We start from the raw sequence: 21,040 nt of genomic DNA on the forward strand, positions 1-21,040 counted from the left end.
AATCTAAGGAAAACATCAAGTAATGTGTGGATTTACAAGTAGGATAGCCCAAGCTAGTCCTATAATCACACAAACATCAAGCATTAGGCTTGTTCATTACTTGTGGGTTAAAACCCAAACAAAACAGAAAGTATATGAGGTTTACACCTCTGATTTCACATGTCTCAACCTTGTTTTTAAGCCTAACCAACCATAAGATAGGTTGTAAGCATTAGGACATAGGTTTGAGTGAGTTAAACTCAAGTTTAAGTAAGTATTGATAAAGATTAATGAAAACAAATTTGAACAGTGGAATTTGAAGCCTATTTTCCGGAGTTCCAGGGGTTTATTCATTGAGAAACACACATGGAATCGAAGATAAGGTCAAGCCAAGCGTTCTGGAAAAAGAATGAGCTAAAACGGATGAAAAATGAAGAAGTTATGCTTGTTTTAGTGAAGTGGTATGAATCTGTCTTGCTCCTGCAATCAGCTGCGAATTGTGTGTGTTTGAGAGTGAGATTTGAGTTTGTAAAGTGGTAAGGAGGCTGAGATTAAGTTGTATTTATAGAGGGAAGGATTAGGGTTAAGTTGGGTTGCATTTAATATAAGTAGTTGGGGTTTACACAAATAAGAAAAAAAGAAAAAGTCCTAATAGTTGCTGCTGGCCGAACAAGGCTGTTCACAGCCATTAGATATTTTTTTTTGTGTGTGTTAGTTATATTAGATGGGGTATGATCATAATATATTATAAACCTATGACTATATATTAAATCACCACATGTTAGGTAGTTGAAGTAATAAGAAAACCTATTCCAAGCACACTCATGGCTGCGTATGTCAATAGCCATATCATAACTTGATGTGTTTTGTTTTCACAAATCAGACACATATTTTAGATAGATATTAATGATGCCTAATATGTATTTTATGATGTTACTAGTGGAGGTTGAAACAAAAAAAAAAAAAAAAAAAAAAAAAAAAAAAAAAAACATTTAATATATGTGGTTAAGGTTTAATATAACAAAAAAACACACAATTTACATATGCCCATAGGACTGTTCGATCACATGGCTTTAACAGCCTAAGGTTATATTTTTTTTTTTGTTGTTGAACATTAATTCCAAAAGCTTGTAAGGTGTATTATGCACATAATATATATATTTTGTTTAAAAGACATAAAAGATATAAATAAGATGTAACATGTCATACAATGTCTAGTGTGTATTGAACATGTATCAACTCCTAAAAGGTGTATTTAAACACGAATTACAGTATGAACATTAAGCTTTAAAGTAGGATACGAGAAGTGACATGTTTTATTTCTAAAAAGAAATATGTAACGAGAAAGCGGAGCGTTACAGTGGCGGTGCGGCAGAAACAGCGGATTTTATTGGTGATTGGTGGCGGAAAAGGTGACGGTGAGTGGCAGCGGCGAGTAGCGGTGGTGGTTGGTGGCGGCGGTGGGTGGCAACGATGGTGGGTGGGTGGTGGTGGTTGTCGGGGTGGCAACGGAGGCGGTGGCGGGTGGCGGTGGCGGTGGTGGGTGGTGGCGAAGGTGGTGGGTTCGTTGTGGTGTTGTTGATAATTGGTGCAAGAGGGGATGGAATGAAAAAAAAAACATGGGGGTGGATAGAATGATTTTGAGGGAATGAAATGCTTTATGAAATGGGTGATTTCATTCATTGACCAACCAAATACCCTTTCTTCATTCCCTCATAATGATCCATTTCATTCCGACCCTCATTCTTGCATAGCAAACACTATTTAGAGATCAGACAAAAATACAAGATAATAGAAATCTCATAGACCCAGTGGTGGCGAAGGTGGTGGTGGGTGGTGGCGAAGGTGGTGAGTTCGTTGTGGTGTTGTTGATAATTGGTGGAAGATGGGATGGAATGAAAAAATCATGAGGGGTGGATGGAATAATTTCAAGGGAATGGAATGCTTTATAAAATGGGTGATTTTATTTCATTGACTAATCAAATACCTTTTTTTCATTCTGATAGAGCCTTTTCTAGTAGGCAAACACTCCCAAGAAATAAAGAAGAAGAACAAGATTTTTGGGGCAATTTTCTGATTCATTTCCAAATGCAAAACTACAAGTATTTAAAGATGCATGAGAATACATGTCCACCATGCCATGTTTGCATGTTCACCATGTCCCTTCCCTTATTCTTAGCCATGATCTATCACTATCTTATCCTAAATGCATGCACTAACAGGAACAATTCAACAAAGAAAGAAAGTAACAGAATTAAACGTGGGGTGCAATTTCCTTAACTAAAGGGCCTGACTTCTTAATCCAGCAACCTGCTGGGCTTCCGTTTGATGCGCCTGGGCCTCTCTTCATTGGGCTGAAGTGGTTCACATACTGGAAGAGTCTGGGCCGTATCATCACCCTCCTCTTCAAGACCGATGTTGTCCTCAACGTCGAGGAAAAATGGAAATTGTTGTTGTATAACGCTTTTATCTTCCCATGTAGCCTCTTCCAACGGACGATTCTCCCACTGAATAAGAAGTTGCTCTTGATTCTCCGTTCCAAGTCTTTTGTTTAAAACGGCTTCCGGCAAAAAAGAAACTGTTTGCTCATTGAACGCTTCAATGTTACCCTTGTTGGAAGCGATGTTACCATAACTTTGCCTCAACAAGGAAACATGGAATACCGGGTGTATCTTTGAAGACGGCGGTAACTCAAGCTTGTAGGCAACTTTTCCAATACGATCTATTATCTTGTATGGTCCGAAAAATCGCCTTGACAATTTGTTATTTGATCTAGAACTCACTGTTTGTTGCCGGTATGGCTGAAGCTTCAAGTAAACCCAATCTCCGATATCGAACTCCTTCTCCAGCCGATGCTTGTTAGCTTGCTTGACCATTCGGCCTCGTGCTACTTCCAATTACGTCTTTAAAGCTTCGATGACTTCTTGATGACTTGAAAGAGACATATCAATAGAAGCATTTGAATTGGTGCCCGGAATGTAATCATGAACGGATGTAGCTTCGTGACCATAAAGTGCTTTGAATGGTGTCATACCGATCGAACTGTGAAAGTTTGTATTATAAGAAAATTCTGCCATGTGCAAGTACCTTTCCCATCTTGACGGTGTGTCGAAAACAAACGCTCGCAAGTAAGCTTCAAGACAACGGTTTACTACTTCGGTTTGACCATCCGTTTGCGGGTGGTAAGCGCTTGAGTGCGGCAGTTGCGTGCCCATTTGCTTGAACAGTTCCCGCCAAAATCTGCTAACAAAAATCGGATCGCGGTCCGATACTATGGTCTTGGGTAATCCATGCAATTTGTAAATTTCTTTCATGAATATGGCAGCTAAAGAGACCGTTGTGTAATGCGATGGAAGAGCAATAAAGTGTGCAAATTTTGACAAGCGGTCTACTATTACCCAGATGACAGTTTTACCTTTTGAAGGCGGCAAGTTTGTTATAAAATCCATGGAGATGTCATGCCAAGTGTGATCGGGAACCGGAAGCGGCTGAAGTAGCCCATAAGGTTTATGAGTGGGTATCTTGATCGCTTGGCAAATCTCACAGTTTCGAACAAAGGTGATGACATCTTTCTTTAAGCCCAACCAAGAAAAGGAGGCAGACAACCTTTTGAACGTAGCCGTACTTCCCGAGTGTCCACCAACAAGCGAAGAATGAAATTCTTGTAGCAAGTTTTCACGAATACTGCCAATAGGAGGGACCAGAATTTTTCCGCGGACATACACAAGCCCGTCTTTGTAGAGGTGATGGGGAAACGCTGTTGGATCTGAAGTTACCCGATCAATTAATTCAATGCCCGACGGATGTTCTTTATAATAAAGCTTAATCTCACTCAACCAAGGTGCTGTTACATGAGATAATGCCATCATAGGTGGGATTTGCACTCTACTCAACGCGTCGGCAACAGTGTTTTCTTTTCCCGGCTTGAAATGGATTTCGAAGTCATATCCGAGTAACTTTGTGATCCACTTTTGTTACTCCGGAGTATGGATTGTTTGAGTTAACATGTGCTTGAGACTATGATGGTCAGTGAAGATGCGAAACCGGCTTCCCAATAAATATTGCCGCCATTTACGAACGGATTCCGTAATAGCATACAATTCTTTGGTGTATGTGGACTGGGCTTGCATTGTTGGGCAAAGTTTTTCTTGAGAAAAATGCAATGGGACGATTGTGTTGTGAAAGAACAGCTCCAATAGCATACCCCGAGGCATCGGTTGTTAGGTCGAACGGTTTTGAAAAATCTGGCAGGGCGAGTGTTATGAGGTTTTGCATGTGAGTTTTAAGGGTGGTGAAGGCTGTTTCAGCTTTGTCGTTCCAAAGAAATTCTTTGGCTTTGAGGATATCGGTTAATGGTGTAGCTATGTGTGCATATTGCAGTACAAAGCGACGGTAATACCCGGTAATACCCAAGAAAGCTCTTAAGGTGGTGAAGGACACTGGTTTCGGCCACTGTTGAATAGAAACAATTTTCTCCGGTTCGGGCCGTACTCCATTCCCTGATATCCAGTGTCCCAAAAACGAAATATCATGCACAGCAAAGACGCACTTGGATGCCTTTGCATGGAAATGATTTTCATGTAGAGTTTGGAAAACGAACTTTAAATGAGCATAATGATCTTCTTTGGAAGCGCTATAGATCAAGATATCGTCAAAAAACACCAAGACAAATTTGCGTAAAACTGACCGAAATAGATCATTCATAGCCGATTGGAACGTTGATGGAGCATTGGTTAATGGCATGACCAAAAATTCATAATGGCCATCCGATGTGCGAAAAGCGGTCTTGTGAATGTCATTTTGTGCAACCCGAATCTGATGGTATCCCAAACGGAGATCAATTTTAGAAAAGTTTGTTGCACCGTTTAATTCGTCAAGAAGCTCATCAATTGTTGGGATTGGAAAACGATCTCGAGTGGTAACGGCGTTAAGAGCTCGGTAATCGACGCAAAAGCGCCAAGTACCATCTTTCTTCTTTACTAATAAAACCGGTGAAGAAAACGGACTTTGGCTTGGACGGATAATCCCATCACGTAACATCTCATCAATCAGTTGTGTCATCACTTGTTTTTGGAAGTGAGGGTAACGATAAGGTTTCACGTTTACCGGTTTGCTTTCATCGAGTAAGGGTATGCGGTGGTCATGAGGTCGTGAAGGTGGTAAGTTATGTGGGGTGGCGAAGACTGATTGAAAATCAGTCAGTAGGTTTGTAATAATGGGGTCGGTGTGGGATAAGTTGTCGGTTGTGGCTGTGGCATTATGTGGAGGTTCCAACAGTAAAGCATGAAGTGATGCAATTGAGCCGTGACGAAGCATAGATGACAAAGAGCTCGATGTTACCTGTTTTGTCATGGGTTCTCCTGTGAGAGTTGTTGTGTTCCCATTGATATTAAAGGAAATTTTTGGGACTGAAAAGTCAGCGGTGATCGGACCGAGCGTTCCCAACCAGGAAATACCAAGGACTACGTCCGCTCCTTGAACTGGAAAAACGAAGAATGGAACTTGAAAGGCGGCTTTCTGTAGAAGTAATGGGACATTTGGACAATGTCCTTGACAGTAGATGTGCTCGCCATTTCCTACCATAACCGCAAAGGGTTGTAAAGGCTTGGTTGGAAGCCCCAACAAAGACGCGATCCGAGGCTGTATAATATTGTGGGTACTACCACAATCAACCAATACCGTAACGGGAGTGCCATTGATGTAGCCCGTGATACGAAGAGTTTGTAAGGAGGACATACCAAAATAAGTCGCATCCGACAAGGACATAAATTGCGGGGGTGATACGTTATCTGGTTGTTGATCGGGTGGATCGTCGAGAGGTTCAAGCTGATCCTCGTTATCGACAATCAACATGAATTGTGGCGGGGAACATTTGTGGCCGGGGAAAAATTTTTCGGGGCAACGAAAGCATAATCCATCCTTTCGACTTTGTTGAATGGCTTCCGGTGAAAGTTTTGTAAAGGGTAAGGTTTTGGGGGGTGACGATAGGAGTGGTGGGGTTGTCGTGGCTGATGGTGTCGTAGTTACCGGTTTGGTAGGGTTAGTGGTGGTGGATGACATGGTCCTTATTGGAGTGGCAGAAGTTGTGGGGAAGTTTGTTGAAGAGTAGGATTTTATGGGATAAGGGGGTTTGGTTTTAAAAAGGTGATTGAATTTGTCTTCTATTCGTCGGGCTAGGCCATAGGCTTCTTCAAATGTATTGGGCTTAATAATAGCCATTTCGGCCTGTATCTCTGGTTTAAGCCCCGAAATAAAACAATTGAGTAAAGTTCGGGCTGACAAACCTGTGATGCGATTACTCAGACGTTCGAATTCGGTTTGGTATTCGGGAACCGTGGTTTTTTGTTGTAGTTTGAATAAGGTAGCTTCATGGTTATCAAATGTGGAGGGACCGAATCGAAGTTCGACGGATCGCTTGAAGGCTGGCCAATTACCGAGCAAACCATTGGTGGATTGGTTTTGGTACCAAGTTAGCGCATCACCGACGAAATGAAACGCGGTTAAGGTGACGCGTTCTTGCGGTGGAATTTGGTAGTATGTAAAGTAATTTTCGGCTTGAAATATCCATCCTAACGGGTTCGTTCCATCGAACATTGGTAATTGGATTTTTGGTGGTCTGGGATTACGTGGGAAATTGGGGTTGGCGATCGGTTTGACAGAGTTATCATCGTCCGAGCCCGGGTTAAACGATCAGTGAGTTTGGCGACATGGTTGATTAAACGGGCGGTATTTTCAGTTAAAGCGGTGATTTGGGCGGTAAGGTTGGCTTGTGTGGTGGCTTGTGTGGTGGCTTGTGTGTTGGCTGCGTTGGTGGTGATGGAGATCAATTGGTTCAATTGATCCGTAGCGGTGGGTGGTAGATCGTCGGAGGCGGAGGTGTCTTTGCGAGGTGGCATAATGGCGGGGGATGAGACGAGAATGAAAGCACCAAGATGATAGAGCCTTTTCTAGTAGGCAAACACTCCCAAGAAATAAAGAAGAAGAACAAGATTTTTAGGGCAATTTTCTGATTCATTTCCAAATGCAAAACTACAAGTATTTAAAGATGCATGAGAATACATGTCCACCATGCCATGTTTGCATGTTCACCATGTCCCTTCCCTTATTCTTAGCCATGATCTATCACTATCTTATCCTAAATGCATGCACTAACAGGAACAATTCAACAAAGAAAGAAAGTAACAGAATTAAACGTGGCGTGCAATTTCCTTAACTAAAGGGCCTGACTTCTTAATCCAGCAACCTGCTGGGCTTCCGTTTGATGCGCCTGGGCCTCTCTTCATTGGGCTGAAGTGGTTCACATACTGGAAGAGTCTGGGCCGTATCACATTCCCTTATAATGATCTATTTCATTCCGCCTCTCATTCCTACATACCAAACGTTATTTAGAGATCAGATAAAAATACAAGAAAATAGAAATCTTATATACCCAGAAAAAACCTTTTAGGGTATATGTGGTAAAAATCACATCGACTAAAATGGTAATTTACCTTTTTTTAGTTTAATAATATATATTTATTATTTAATGCTTTTTTTATCTGATTACTTGCATTCATCAACTTTCTTTTTAATTTAGATAAACTGTTATGTTTAATTTTTTTTCAGTGTTTCGATATATATTTTATTAAATGGAATGGAATCAAATACAAACACTTAAGTTTGTAAGAACCATAAGAACCAATACATAATTGACAAGTGTCCATCAATAAAAAATTAGTTTAGGGGTAATTTAGACTTTTTGACCATATTTATTTATAACTAATTAAAAATACGGAGTTGTATTTAAATAAAATACTTTTTGCTATCGCAAACTAACATCGTACCTGGTAAACAATATTTATGTTTTTCTTTTCCGCTTGGATAATATTTATTAATTATTTAATTTGTTTTTCTTAAATAATTTGCATTTCTTTAACTTTTAAAAAATATCAATACACATTTACTTTTATTTTCTGTTTGACTTCTCTAATGAATGCGATTTGTGAATTTGCCGCCACGAGTGTTTAAAAAGTATCGTCGTAACGCAGAAGGTATTTTACTAGTTTAATTTGTTTAAAATCAGTGGCGGACTCATAATTCTTTTTCATTGGGGTCCATTTTTTGTGTAAGGATTTTTCACAACCAAACATTAAAATTTTTGGGTCGGTCATCGTAGCAGGCTCGGGGCTAGGATTTCACAACCAAACATTAAAATTTTCGGGTCGGTCATCGTAGTCAGGTCGTGGCTAGGAAATAATGTAGAAACATTTAGTGGACATGAAACCATTACATTATATGTTTGAAGTTTTATTTGGTAATCAAGTGTTAAATAAAATCGACATTCAATTTATCATTTTAAAGAAGCAAATTAGAGGGTCTATGGGTGGTTGTGCTGTTTTAAAACACTAATTTAATTTTGATGGAAAAAGTAAACTAAAAAACAAGACATGTAAGACTTGAAATTGGAATCTATTTGTTGGAATACAAGAGGATTAATTTATTTTATGAGGTCCTTAAAAATTTTAACATACCGGTTCTACTATTTTCTAAAAAAAGATTGGGGTCCGTGGACCCCGACCCGAACCATATAAGTCCGCCCCTGTTTAAAACCATATTTGTATAATAAATTTTAGAATAACAAAAAGAAAATTGTCCATGAACGTCATACATGCACATAACTTTATATTCCTAAACTACACAGAAATATGTGCAGGATATAATAGGAAGCATGTTTATGTAGGAAGGATATAAAGTAAATCTTAACTATCTATTAAATAATTTAGGGCTAAGATTAAATGGGTGAGATTAAACCAAAAAAAAAAAGAGGCACCTGGGTTATTACAAGGGTATTCTAGTTCATACAAGTCAATACTTTCTTTCTTCTCCAATTCCTCTCCGTTTTTAAAACGTTAATAACTTTTTTTTTGGGTAAAAAACATTAATAACTTTTTCATACAACATTATTTTCTTTATAAAAATTGCACCATAAAAACGAACGTTTTTTATCTTTAACATGAGCACACTATTGTTATACTTTTGAAAAAAGAAGTTTTCGATAACCAAAATGCGTAAAACGTAATGGACTAAAAACACAAAAGGAAGTGTTTTTTTTCTAAAACGCAATGGACTAAAAACACATAAAAATGTGTTTTACCTAAAACGCAATGGACTAAAACACTTCAAAATGTGTTTTTCTAAAACGCAATGGACCAAAAAACACATAAAATGTGTTTTTCCTAAAACGCAATAGACAAAAAAACACAAAAGAAAATGTTTTTTTTTCTAAAACGCAATGGATTAAAAACACATAAAAATGTGTTTTACCTAAAACGCAATGGACTAAAAACACTTCAAAATGTGTTTTTCTAAAACACATTGAACCAAAAATCACATAAAATGTGTTTTTCCTAAAATACAAAAGAAAGTGTTTTTTCTAAAACGCAATGGATTAAAAACACAAAAAATGTGTTTTACCTCTAATGCAATGGACTAAAAACACCTCAAAATGTGTTATTCTAAAACGCATTGGACCAAAAAACATATAAAAATGTGTTTTTCATAAAACGTAATACACAAAACACAAAAAAAAAGTTTTTTTTTAAAACACAATAGATAAAAACACAAAAGAAAGTGTTTAATCTAAAACGCAATTGCTAAAAACACAAAAGAAAGTGTTTTTTTCTAAAATGCAATGGACAAAAAACACACAAAAATGTGTTTTTTCATTTTTTTGTAAAATGCAATGGAAAAAAACATGCAAAAAATTATGTTTTTTTTCATTTTTTGGTAAAACACAATTCTAAATGAAAGTTTAAACTAAAAACTGTTTTGTAATTTTCTTCGAGACATTTTGTCAAACACCCGATGTGCAACTTTTTACCACTGATTTCTTAATAAAATTTTAGCCAATAATGTGCCCAATTGCTTGAATCAATTTCTCATTTCCATCGCATTATGTTAAATTAAAAAAAAAAAAAAGAGAAATTGCATAAAAATAAACTGGGTTTCTTCAAAGAAATTGAAGAACACGCTGATTGAGTGTTTAAACCATTCATTGATGAAAAAAATCGTGCTATTATGTAGTAATTCTAGAGAGAGAAATTGAAGGAAATGTTGAAGATGGTGGGTTTTAAAAATAGTGGGTTTGAAAATGCAGAGAAAGCTCAAGTGGTAAGAGGATTTGAGTTCTTTTGTGAAGACTCAAGTTCGATTCTCATTTGATGCAAAAAAAGGAGTGAGACACTGGTGGGCAATGATAGAAGACACATTGAAACCTAGGTTCGATCCTTGAGCCAAACAGGTTTTACCGGTAATTTCACCGTCGTGCCAACGGGTGGGTGAGTTACCAGGTTTTCCCCGGAAGTGGTGGTAGATGACTCGGGTTACTCTCATAGTACTCTGTTTGTCCAGTGAGTGCCCTGAGAGTACTCGGGAGTGATTTGTTGGCCGTTCAGTCACGTGTCATCTATTACTATTACTTCCTACACTTCCTACTCAAACTAAACTTTCTATTTGATCTTTTTCAAACATAAATATATATAATAAATGTTAAGTGATCAGCTTAGCATACACAACCGATTACCGGTTCCAAACTGTAAACTATTAAAAACAAACATGAACAGAGCCGTACGGTTTGGTTGGTTTCAACTGTTATTAGACACCCTAGTTAAATTTTGGGATTTTAGTTAATAAACAAACCAAACTATGCCACCACCAATTAGTAATTTAATTTGCTTTCAAACAGCATAAAACCCGACTAAAGAGAGAACTGTATTTGATCATATCGACGGTGAAATTTAATTTAATTGAGACTGGTTACATTAAAACTAACACATTAAGCAGACTAGCTTCACCTGACAACACGCCTTATATATCATATAATTAATTGATTATACAAAAAAGGATCAACAAACCACCATCTTCAGTCTCATGGTGATGGGTGCAGATAATTGCAGGAGGCTCCCTTCTTGCACCGTCCGCTCTCGTAAAATCTACACACGCGCTGCCCTTTAGCTGGCGGCTTTAAATTACCACCACTGCCTCCACCACCGCCACCACTATCACTACCAAATGATAACTGCTTGCTCCATGAACTCCTACTGTTCCTGCTATATCCTGATTCCTCAACCTGATGACTTCGCTCTCGAGGGCTATTACTACTGTTATATTTTTCACTGACAGGTTTCCGCTGGTTCGTGTGGTTTGGGTCCCACCAGATGTTCGTACTTCGACCTGTGTTTGTCTTTGTGTTTGTTACTTGACCCGGTTTTACTGTACTACTGAACTTTATATTACCTTGCATTGTTTCCGATCCCAAGTCACATGGGTCATACGGGTCCAACCCTAAAGTCAAAGGCGGCGGTGGCGGAAGTGGCGGTGGCGGTGACAGTGGTTGTGATTGATTCGTTGTACCTTCCAACCCTTTGATCTGAGCAACTCTAGTCACCAACTTTGCACCGATGCCAATAGATTTGGGTGCTTGCATCTGTTTAGAAATAGAATGTTCGGCTGACTTCATATTTCCTGCTGATTCCATATTATGATTCCCGTTTTCCAACTTCACTTTAACTTGAACATCACCCGTTTTCGTCTCCATCTCGCCCTCGTCACCTTCCGCCTTAGCGGTTCGGTTTATGTCGATCATTCCCTGTGAGGCGCGTTCCATTTCCGGCCACTTAAAACCCAAACTCCCAGAATTTGTTGTCTGAGAAATACCAATCGCCTGACTGTTAATGTCAGGGCTGATAAACGAGTGTTGTTGTTGCAAGCCAATGGATGTTTTCATGAAATCAAAGGCACCGTTAACGTTGTTACTCTGAGACGAGCCGACTAGATGTTGTTCGTCCGGTGTGGTGGTTGATTGACAGTGCAGTTGTATATCTCCGCTAGAGCTAAATCCGTCACTTCTCGTACCCTGATCCGGGGTGGGACTAAACTCATCAAAAGACCCGTTAAACAAATCATCGACAAAACTGTTTCTTCTAGAAGTAGGAGAAGGCAACCCGTACTGTGACTCCATAGCGTCCACTTCCGCTAACAGATCCGAAACCGACTCCTCCGCTAAAGTGCTGAACTCAATCATTTCCGACACTCCATTCCACGTAAACTCGTTACACGTTGGCTGTGACGGATTATTAACATTTTGCTCAATATTTTGGTCGATGTTGGAGGTTGGAGTCGCGACATGATCTGCCGCCACTTCTAATACAATTCCCGAGTCCCATTCTTCGCGTTTATCCGGCGTGGAAGAACTACCACCCAAACCGTTGGCGGAAACCGGAAGTTTGGCCCCACCAACTACTAGACTTGAAGTACTACTCCAGCTAGGCGGGTTGTTCCCTGAATCGAGCACAGCTTGTATATTCTTGTTTTCATCCACCGTCTTCTTTGGTGTAGGACCAGGCAAATCAATAGCAGCTGTAGGAACATGCTTAACATCTTCACATTTCTCGATATCCGGAGTCGGCATGTTTGACGTATCAACTTGTACGGTTGACTCGACACTCGGAGGATTATAGTTCAAGTTATTATTGTTGTTATTACTGTTATTACCACTCCAGTTCTGTCCAAAAGATTGACTCTCGGATAACTTCTCATGATTGACAAGATCCGGAACATATGGAGTCACAGCAACAGTTGATGACGGATTTCCATCGCCAACGTTTGCACCCTCGGTTTCATCAGCGACTTTGTTAGCAGCAGTTGTAGTCTCACGGTTGTGAAACTGTTGTTCCAATACATCGGTCAAAAGTAGAGACTTGTCCTCGTTATCCGCCCATATCTTCATTTCAGCAGGGAAGTATCCGGTTGTGCTCCACCTCTGAAGCTGTACTAACGAAAACGGCCCTTGAACTTTCCCGTTTGGATCACGGTAATGCCACACCGTGTCGTTAGAAAACGAGGTGGTCTTAACGGAAGCTGCTGTTTCCGGTGCATGGTTGGATACCGACGAGCTTAATGTGGCTTGTTGATCCAGTTTAGTGATAGTAGAACCATTACAATCCCCACTACGATCCACCTCATGTTGTGATTTCTCCAAAGTTGAAGCCGGTGCATCGGTTTCCATACATATTGTAGATGGTTCAACAGCTGGTAAAGTTGTGATGGTTCCGTTGTTGGGTTTCTCGTCTTTTCGTGATCGGTTTTGTCGCTTTTTAGAAGGGCGAGATTTCTTGCCAGAATACTTTGACTCCATGTGATCTCCTGTAGAGTTCAATACATCACTGGTTACTGAAAACTGACGAGATATTTAAACGAATATAAAGAGTGGAATATGAAAGGGAATTGAAGAAACCATGTTCTTTGTTGAAATACTCCTCTGTATCGTCCGATTCATAATCTGGATTCATTTTTGGATCGAAATGAACGTCTGGGATTTCCTTTAATCTGCGCTCTTTCTCTTCTGGTGTCTTCAAAAATTGGATTCTCTCTTCGCATTCTCTATAAGTGGGGTTAGTTAAGAAATTCCACAATTTCCATATTTCCAACTCCGCCAATTTTCTAAGAAGTCATCAGACTATCAATTATTTGAATATATATAGGGAAAGGTTAAAATGAGAACATATTTCGTGAGAACTTGGTCAGAAACAATTCAAATTCAATTTTTTTTACATGTATCATTTATTATTTGAATACAATATTAGAAATTAAATTTACATGTATTCGTAAATAAAGAAAATTTACACATGTGTAAGTTTGCCATTTACATGTGTGTAAATTTGTCGTATTTACACGTGTAAAAAATTTATTAAGAGTGATTTTGAGGGGAGATAAAATATTTAATAAGGAAAATCTTTTTTTATTGTTGTATTTTAATTATAATGAGGTTTGTAGAAAAAAAATTGATTTTGATTAGTTTTTCATTTGTTTTCACGGTTCTCGGAATATTTAGTGTTCTCAAGACAACTCTCCCCTATATATATATATATATAGAGAGAGAGAGAGAGTGGAGTTCTAGAGTGAACACTAGTGTATTTGCGAACTGAGTGAACAAATCCTGGCCATTGATTTACACACGTGTATGGCTAGGATTTCATTATCAAGTCGAAAAATACACTAGTGTATTTCATCATCCAATCCTGGCCTTTGATTTACACACGTGTATGGCCAAGATTAGTTCGCTCAGTTCGCAAACACTAGTGTTCACTCTTGAACCTAACACTATATATACATATGTATATCATGATATATGGTGTTACAAAAGGATATTTCTTCTTTTGCCGCTTTTGGCTTGCTAAATCACGAAGATGTTCAAGCCGCAATATCTCCTTTGCAATCCACTGAATCACATAACAATAAAAAGTTAGTCATTTAAACCAAATAGAAAAAAGAAATGTCTATCAGAACAGCCAAAAATCTTACATCATTTAGCTTTACCAACCGCAGGGCCGTGGCCTTTTCTTGTATTTCACCCTAAACCAAGCAAAAAATCAGCACTAAAACACCAAAGACATAAAATGCAATACAAACAAAAATTTGGCAAGAACTTACGACAGTGAAGTGTTTTACAAGCCCACATCTTATACTTCGTTGTAGACTTCTGCATTCTTCCTGAAAAAGATGTGGACAAAAAATATTAAACATCATGAAAATGTTTGAAAAGAGGTAGGTAAATCGATACAGCTTGTATCTATGCTTGGTTTAAAAAAGCGTGAGGCGCTTCACGGCGTTTAGGTCCCAAAAGGCAAACGCAAGGCGCACATCACGTACGTGAGGCGTTGCTCTACGCACAACCAAATAACCTTTGTTTACATCCGAAAATTGTGCCTCTCATCTGTTTTACATATCAACCTTTTTATCAAGTAAACCTTTCATAATTACTCTCCCAAATGGTCCACCCAATCACCACACAGTACCCTTCTTTTTTATAATACTTTCTATTTTTGTTCATTTGAACTTTTTTGGAATTGTAATATAACTATTCGGACACTTCAACTCAAGAGATAACGCCATTTTTAAAATAAATCGTCACAAAACAAGTCATCTCATTAAAGGTTTGTGTTATCCAAATTCGTTACGTAAAAAGTAAAAGCTTAACAAATTTGTTGTAACATCGCTTAATAATTAAAGTTGAAAAGTTAGCTGTCGTAAAAGCATCCATATTTAAAATTTTGGCACTATAAAGTAGTTACTAGTTAATCTTTTAAACAAAGAAATTGCTGATGCTCTTAAATTGTCATACAAAATACAATACATTCTTTACAAAATCTAACATTACATATAAGTTAAAGTTAAGAAAATATATTTTTAAAATCGTAGTGAACAGCAAGCTGGGAGTTTAGTGTTGCAACAATAAAAACAGTAAAGAGCAAAAAAATGAATGAAACAGCAAAAAGAAAGATAAGAACTAACTGGTCACCTCAGAAAACTCTTGGTCAGAAATTGCATCAATGGATATAGTTTCCTTCTTGTCTAAATTTAAAACTTCAAGCATAATGTCTACTGATTTGCTGTCAATCTTACATGGTATATCCGCCTTACTTGTACCTGCAAACGTTTGCTGTAATTTAGACTCTGAACAAGACGAACAGTAAGAATTTCAAACAATATTTCCCATAAAGGAAGCTAAATATGCATTACCTACAACTTGAACAAGCCTGTACATATCATGCTTCAGATCACAACCAGATATTTTTATTCGCACAACGGACCCAACCACCTTACCATGAAAACTATCACTATCTTCAAGAAGATTCACCATCAAATCACGGCGCAGATATATTAAACTTATATTATGAACATCGACTGCTGCAAATTCATCCAAACTATTCTGTAACACATGCCCTTCTCCCTTGCTACGACTTTTGCGTTTTTTATCACTGTTCCAATCAGGGTAAACCTGGTTAACCTGTATGGTAGTACTTTTGACCCGTCTCTTCTTTGAGTCCTCCTTTACTACAAAATGGTGTTCTAGAAGCTTCAACATTTGACTACGACCAACACGTGGTTTTCCAAACAAAGACTTTAATCTCGAATCACATATGATTTGATTTTTCTTTTTAGGATCATAGAGATTATTTCTGTTTATGTACTCCATCAGTAATGCCTCAACATCAATCCTTGATAATACAGCTGTACTTTCACCCTTCATATGTGCCACAAAATCCAAAAGCTCTTTGGTTGCCCACTCTGTAGTTGCACTTTCATCAATTGCTGGTTTTTCAATATTTACAATTTCGTTTTGTAAGTTGATTTGTTCATCTTTTTTTCTTCTTTTTGATTCGTTTTCTTCTTCCAAATTACCAACGGATGTTGCTGACATGACGCTCAAATCATCGGCTCTGTTATGTACACTGGTTGACGGAAGAGCTGAAGAAATCGTACTAGCTTCTGTCCTTGCGGCTCTAGCTTGTACAAGCTCATCTAGCGTTAGAGATAATTTTCCTTTTATGTAGAGCCAATATACCTTAAAGAGATACTCCCAACTAAGTTTATCATCGAAATCCGCTTGAACCTGTAAAGTAAAACATCATTTAACGAACAAATCCATAACAGAAAACTGCATAAACTGATGTTTTAGTAAATGATCATTTTCGTATTAAGGTGTAATAACGTGCATACCTTTCCATCCTCACCCTGACCGTTATTTTCAATCAGCATGATTGTTTTCATGCATATAGTGCAAAATCCTTTATCACCTCTGACACTAACATAATCAGCCTTTCTAACACAACCTCTGCACAACGAATATGTACAAGTATAACACATATGATGTGCTGTCTTCTGGCATATACTGCATATATGCCAACCTGGAATTCATATAAATGCCAAAATATTAGTAATTCAGCAACCTGTTCTACTAATATATAGAATTAATAGCTACCACAACTGTAAAGATATACAGATTATATTTAGTAAAAAAAGTTGAAACAATTCACGCTGTTGAAATTTAAAATCCTCAATTGGATTTGATGCATAAGATTATCTGTATAGAAAATATAAAGGTGCAGCTGCCACTTAAGAAATAATGCGCCACTGTCCAATTAATTTCCTAATTTTTACAACAACTGATTAGATTGGAATTAGAGTGAGGCAGTGAGCATTTTTGGTTGTTTCGAAATAGATCAAAACCAACAATTGTGATTCTTTGAGATGGTAGACAACTAGACATAGTTTGTAAAAGATGGTTCACAGGAACACACTGGAGGTTGTTTACGTCAAGCCTACTTTGTTTTTATTTTAAACTTGATTGTTAAAACAGAAATTTGATTATAAAGTAGGAAGGTTCACATACAAAGATATCAACAGCAAAGCCTTCTATTTAGGTTAAAAATAGAACACAAATATATTAAACTAGTGTAACAACATAGGATTCCAACCCTTTTTTTGTATTGGCTCACAAGTAGCATATCTCTATATTAGCAAAATTCTGGATATCTAATACAGAAAACCAAAACCACACATCTAAGAGAAATTCCACATATCCAAATAACAACGTTTAATAGCTTAGCAAACCATGCTAAGCTACCACCTTGAGGCGTCTAACACATAGTTACATAATCCGCGGTTCGCTCCGGTATAGGTATGTGGTTCGGGTACGCAATTCGTTAGAGGTGACGTTTTCGGTACAGAGGGAGGTAGGTTCATTTCGGTACGAACCGGTACAGTGTACCATGGAGTCCGGTTCGGTGTACACAAATTAAAACAGACATTACCAAATTCCGAAATTCAAATTACCAAACATAATGTAAACTAGTGAAGATAGAGGGGGTTAAATGTTTAAATACACAAACTACTTTTATACTTTTTATGTAAAAAACTATAAGTTTTAGGGTTTAAATGTAAACTAGTAAAAATAGAGGGGTTAAATGTTGAAATAACTAAACTTATTTAAACCCTAAAAAGCCCTAAAACACCTACGCAGCCATGCTGTCTTCTTCTTCCTCTTCTTCCTAGTTCTGCCTTCTTCTTCCCTTTCTTCCTGGTTTCCGGCTGAAAACAACACCGGTGTCGAAATTCGGCTCCGAAATTTGAGTCAGAAGTCGTTATATGGTCGATATATACCTTGTAACGCCATATGGAACGCCGAACCTTATCATCCTGGAACGCCGTACCTGAGCAACTCGGATCGCCGGACCTAATCAATTTAGATCGACGTACCAGGATGTTCCGGATCGGTAGCGAATTGCGATTGGGTACACCATGATCCAATACGTGGATCGTGGGTATCCTAGCGATTTAGGTAACTATGGTCTAACAAATAGGGGTACAATGTGATCACAGAATCCTGCTTAAAGTTGCCATTTATTTAGTATTCTATAGAAAAAGGATCAGAAAACAGTAAATCAGCATATGATTCTTAAAACAGCCGGCTTGTATTCGCTCACAGTTCGGATTCATGTATACTAGCAAAAGCATAGATGTTTAATAAATTCATAGAGATTGAGAACCGCGTGTCCATTAGGAATTATTTATATCCAAAAATGTGAAGTTGGATAGCCTAGCAAGCCATGCCAAGCTACAACCTTAAGGCGTCTCAGAGCTTCAATAGGAATACGATTTGGTCACAATATCTTGCCTATTTTTAACAGCTTACACCTGTAATACTACTCTAAGTAGAGAAAGGGTTTTCTTAGAGTAAACAAAAAAGTCATCTATTTACCTATACTACCCTCATCATCACTTATTGGTAAAATATCTTAGCAAGATAGTCATTGCGAATCTCCTTAAATAGTCTCTTTTATTATTAATCTTGTTCTCAACCATGATACATTTGATTTTATTAATAGCATTGAAAACTATAAGGACGATCAACTCCCAGTTGACAATTGTTTGCTCAACAATCACATCCTCGATCCTTGAAAGCAAAACCATGTAGAATAACAACACATAGCAAAAGCAAGCAACTTCTCAATCTAGCTTTTGACATGGTGAAGTTTCAAAGATGTTAGCTAAAAATTCATGCTTGCACTTCTAGTGTAACTACTTTGACACAGCAACTGAAATAAACTATGAAAATCATATTTGACACCAACAAAACCATGCATCGAGTCATCGACAGTTCGACAACGAAGAGTGAAAAATGTTACACATGGTAACCTTATTGATAGTGAAATCTAAGAGCTATTTACTAATATTGAATACGAACATAATACAGGATTTAGTTATGTAAATAAATTTTAATGGCTGGTCTGGTGATTACCATGTGCGTACTTAAATTGTCATCTCAATACGAACTTCAATCGTTGGAGCTACAATGGCGTAAATGTACAACTTATATACAAACTTCAATCGTTGGAGCTACAATGGCGTAAATGTACAACTTATATACAAACTTCAATCGTTGGAGCTACAATGGCGTAAATGTACAACTTATACAATGTGTCTATGCTTAACACTACCCTATTCAAACTAAACTTGTAAAACATAGCAAGCATTTCTTATTCTGATGTCCTATTTGTAGCATGTAATAATAAAAACCTGAAGCTTTCATACATTATCCTGAAGTGCTTAGCTACAAGAGTCCAAAGTCCAAACTTTAAAGTTACAAAGTGTCTACCCTTAGTTTTCTCCATGTACTTTATTTATGAACACGTGGGTTGTGGTTACGATCTCAATGCCCTAACTCCTAATGAGTCTGCCAAGAGACCAAAACCCTAGCGTATCAAAATAGGATTCCAAATGATCAACTTGGTACAATTTGCAAATTACACAAATACTTGCCAGTAAAAAATCACAGCACCATTATCATAAATTAAACTAGAAAACTGAAAAGAAACACATACCACAATTCCATTTAGCTGCAGATTCGAAAAACTCTTCATCCCTTTTAATACAAGCTGGATGATATGCCTTTGGACAAGCCCTACACCAAACAAAAAACCCTAAAATGAGGCCACATAATTCACTAATCCACAGCAGAACCAAAAACTTAAACACCATCATTAATCACACACAGTCCAAACAAATCCATCACACAAAACAACAATTACACACATACCTATGATCACAAAGCACAAGACTCCCACCATCAAAGCAAATAAAACACACATCCTCATCCTCCACCACTTCCTTGACCTTCTTCCCACTCGAAGCCACACTAACCTGCCTTTTCACAACCACCGGCTTCGCCTGAGCCTTTGGCGGCCGCCCTCGCTTCCGCTTCACCGCCTCCCGCTCACCGCCACCTACCTCCACCTTCACAGCCTCTACCACCGCCACCGCACCACCTTCCGCCGCCAATCCATCACCAAGCAGTTGAATCCTATCCGAATTTCCAGAACTTTGGCTCTCCATTCCAAAATCGAACAAAATTAGCTCAAAATTGGACAAAACTAGACCTAATTCGAACTCAGTTCATCATCATCGTTGATTGAATCTCATCAACTGGATCATGAATTGAAGGGTGAATTGAAGTCAGAAACCCTAGATTCGCGTTGAGTTGACCGGAGAAAGATATGAACTCACGGAAAGAGAGAAGAAAATGAGTTTGTGGGTGTGGGTGTTGGGTTGGGTGGGGTTTTACCTTTCGGCGACACGACTTAAATCTAGAGAGAGAGAGAGAGCGTTGAACGCGGCTCCTGTCGATTCCGTCTTATTGTTGCCTACACGTGATCTGTTTCCATTTGCTTGTTTCTTGCCTACACCCCTTTGAGATTCTTGAAATGACTTTACATCCCCTTGTACTATCGCATTGAAATGTGCAATCCGAACCTGACTCATGTTGTTATCCGTGTCATGGATTTTAACCCTGACACGCACACACATAAGTTCGGGTTAACTATAACACGACTCTCGTTTAATTCATTTTCTAAGGAGTCATGCATGTTGAGTGTGACAAAACTAACATTATTATAACTAGCCATGTAAAATGGTAATGGAAAAAACAAAAACAAATTAATAAAAAGTTTTTTTTTCTAAATACTTAAACATATTAACTGGTCAACCTTTTTATATAGGTTAATCCGTACCAGACCTGCTTTTAAAAACGGGTTAAGCCAAACACGACCCATTTTTAAATGGGTCATGTTAGTCAACCCAAAACCTAGTTTTATGGTTGTCGTGTTCAGACCGTCTTAAGAATTATCGCCCCTCTCCCATGACACGTGTTTTATTTTCATTGGCCCATAAATTAATTCAACAC

General features: G+C 38.1%; 2 protein-coding genes across 2 annotated transcripts; both read right to left on the reverse strand.

Moving 5' to 3' along the window:
* Nucleotides 1–4,050: 4,050 nt before the first annotated feature.
* On the reverse strand, nucleotides 4,051–6,573 carry LOC110913138. The gene has a single exon (XM_022157988.1). The coding sequence runs from the start codon at nucleotides 6,571–6,573 to the stop codon at nucleotides 4,051–4,053; it is 2,523 nt and encodes an 840-aa protein (XP_022013680.1).
* Nucleotides 6,574–10,706: 4,133 nt separating this feature from the next.
* Nucleotides 10,707–20,534, reverse strand: LOC110910064 (zinc finger CCCH domain-containing protein 44). Its single transcript, XM_022154785.2, has 10 exons — nucleotides 19,898–20,534; nucleotides 19,683–19,762; nucleotides 16,519–16,706; nucleotides 15,538–16,411; nucleotides 15,317–15,444; nucleotides 14,449–14,508; nucleotides 14,320–14,370; nucleotides 14,167–14,237; nucleotides 13,253–13,404; nucleotides 10,707–13,161 (listed from the first exon to the last, which is right to left on the reverse strand). Exons 1-10 carry the CDS (start codon nucleotides 20,191–20,193, stop codon nucleotides 10,886–10,888), a joined length of 4,176 nt encoding a protein of 1,391 aa, XP_022010477.1. The 5' UTR covers nucleotides 20,194–20,534; the 3' UTR covers nucleotides 10,707–10,885.
* Nucleotides 20,535–21,040: the final 506 nt, after the last annotated feature.

The sequence above is a fragment of the Helianthus annuus genome, chromosome 15 (assembly GCF_002127325.2).
Source record: "Helianthus annuus cultivar XRQ/B chromosome 15, HanXRQr2.0-SUNRISE, whole genome shotgun sequence".
Lineage (NCBI taxonomy): Eukaryota > Viridiplantae > Streptophyta > Magnoliopsida > Asterales > Asteraceae > Helianthus > Helianthus annuus.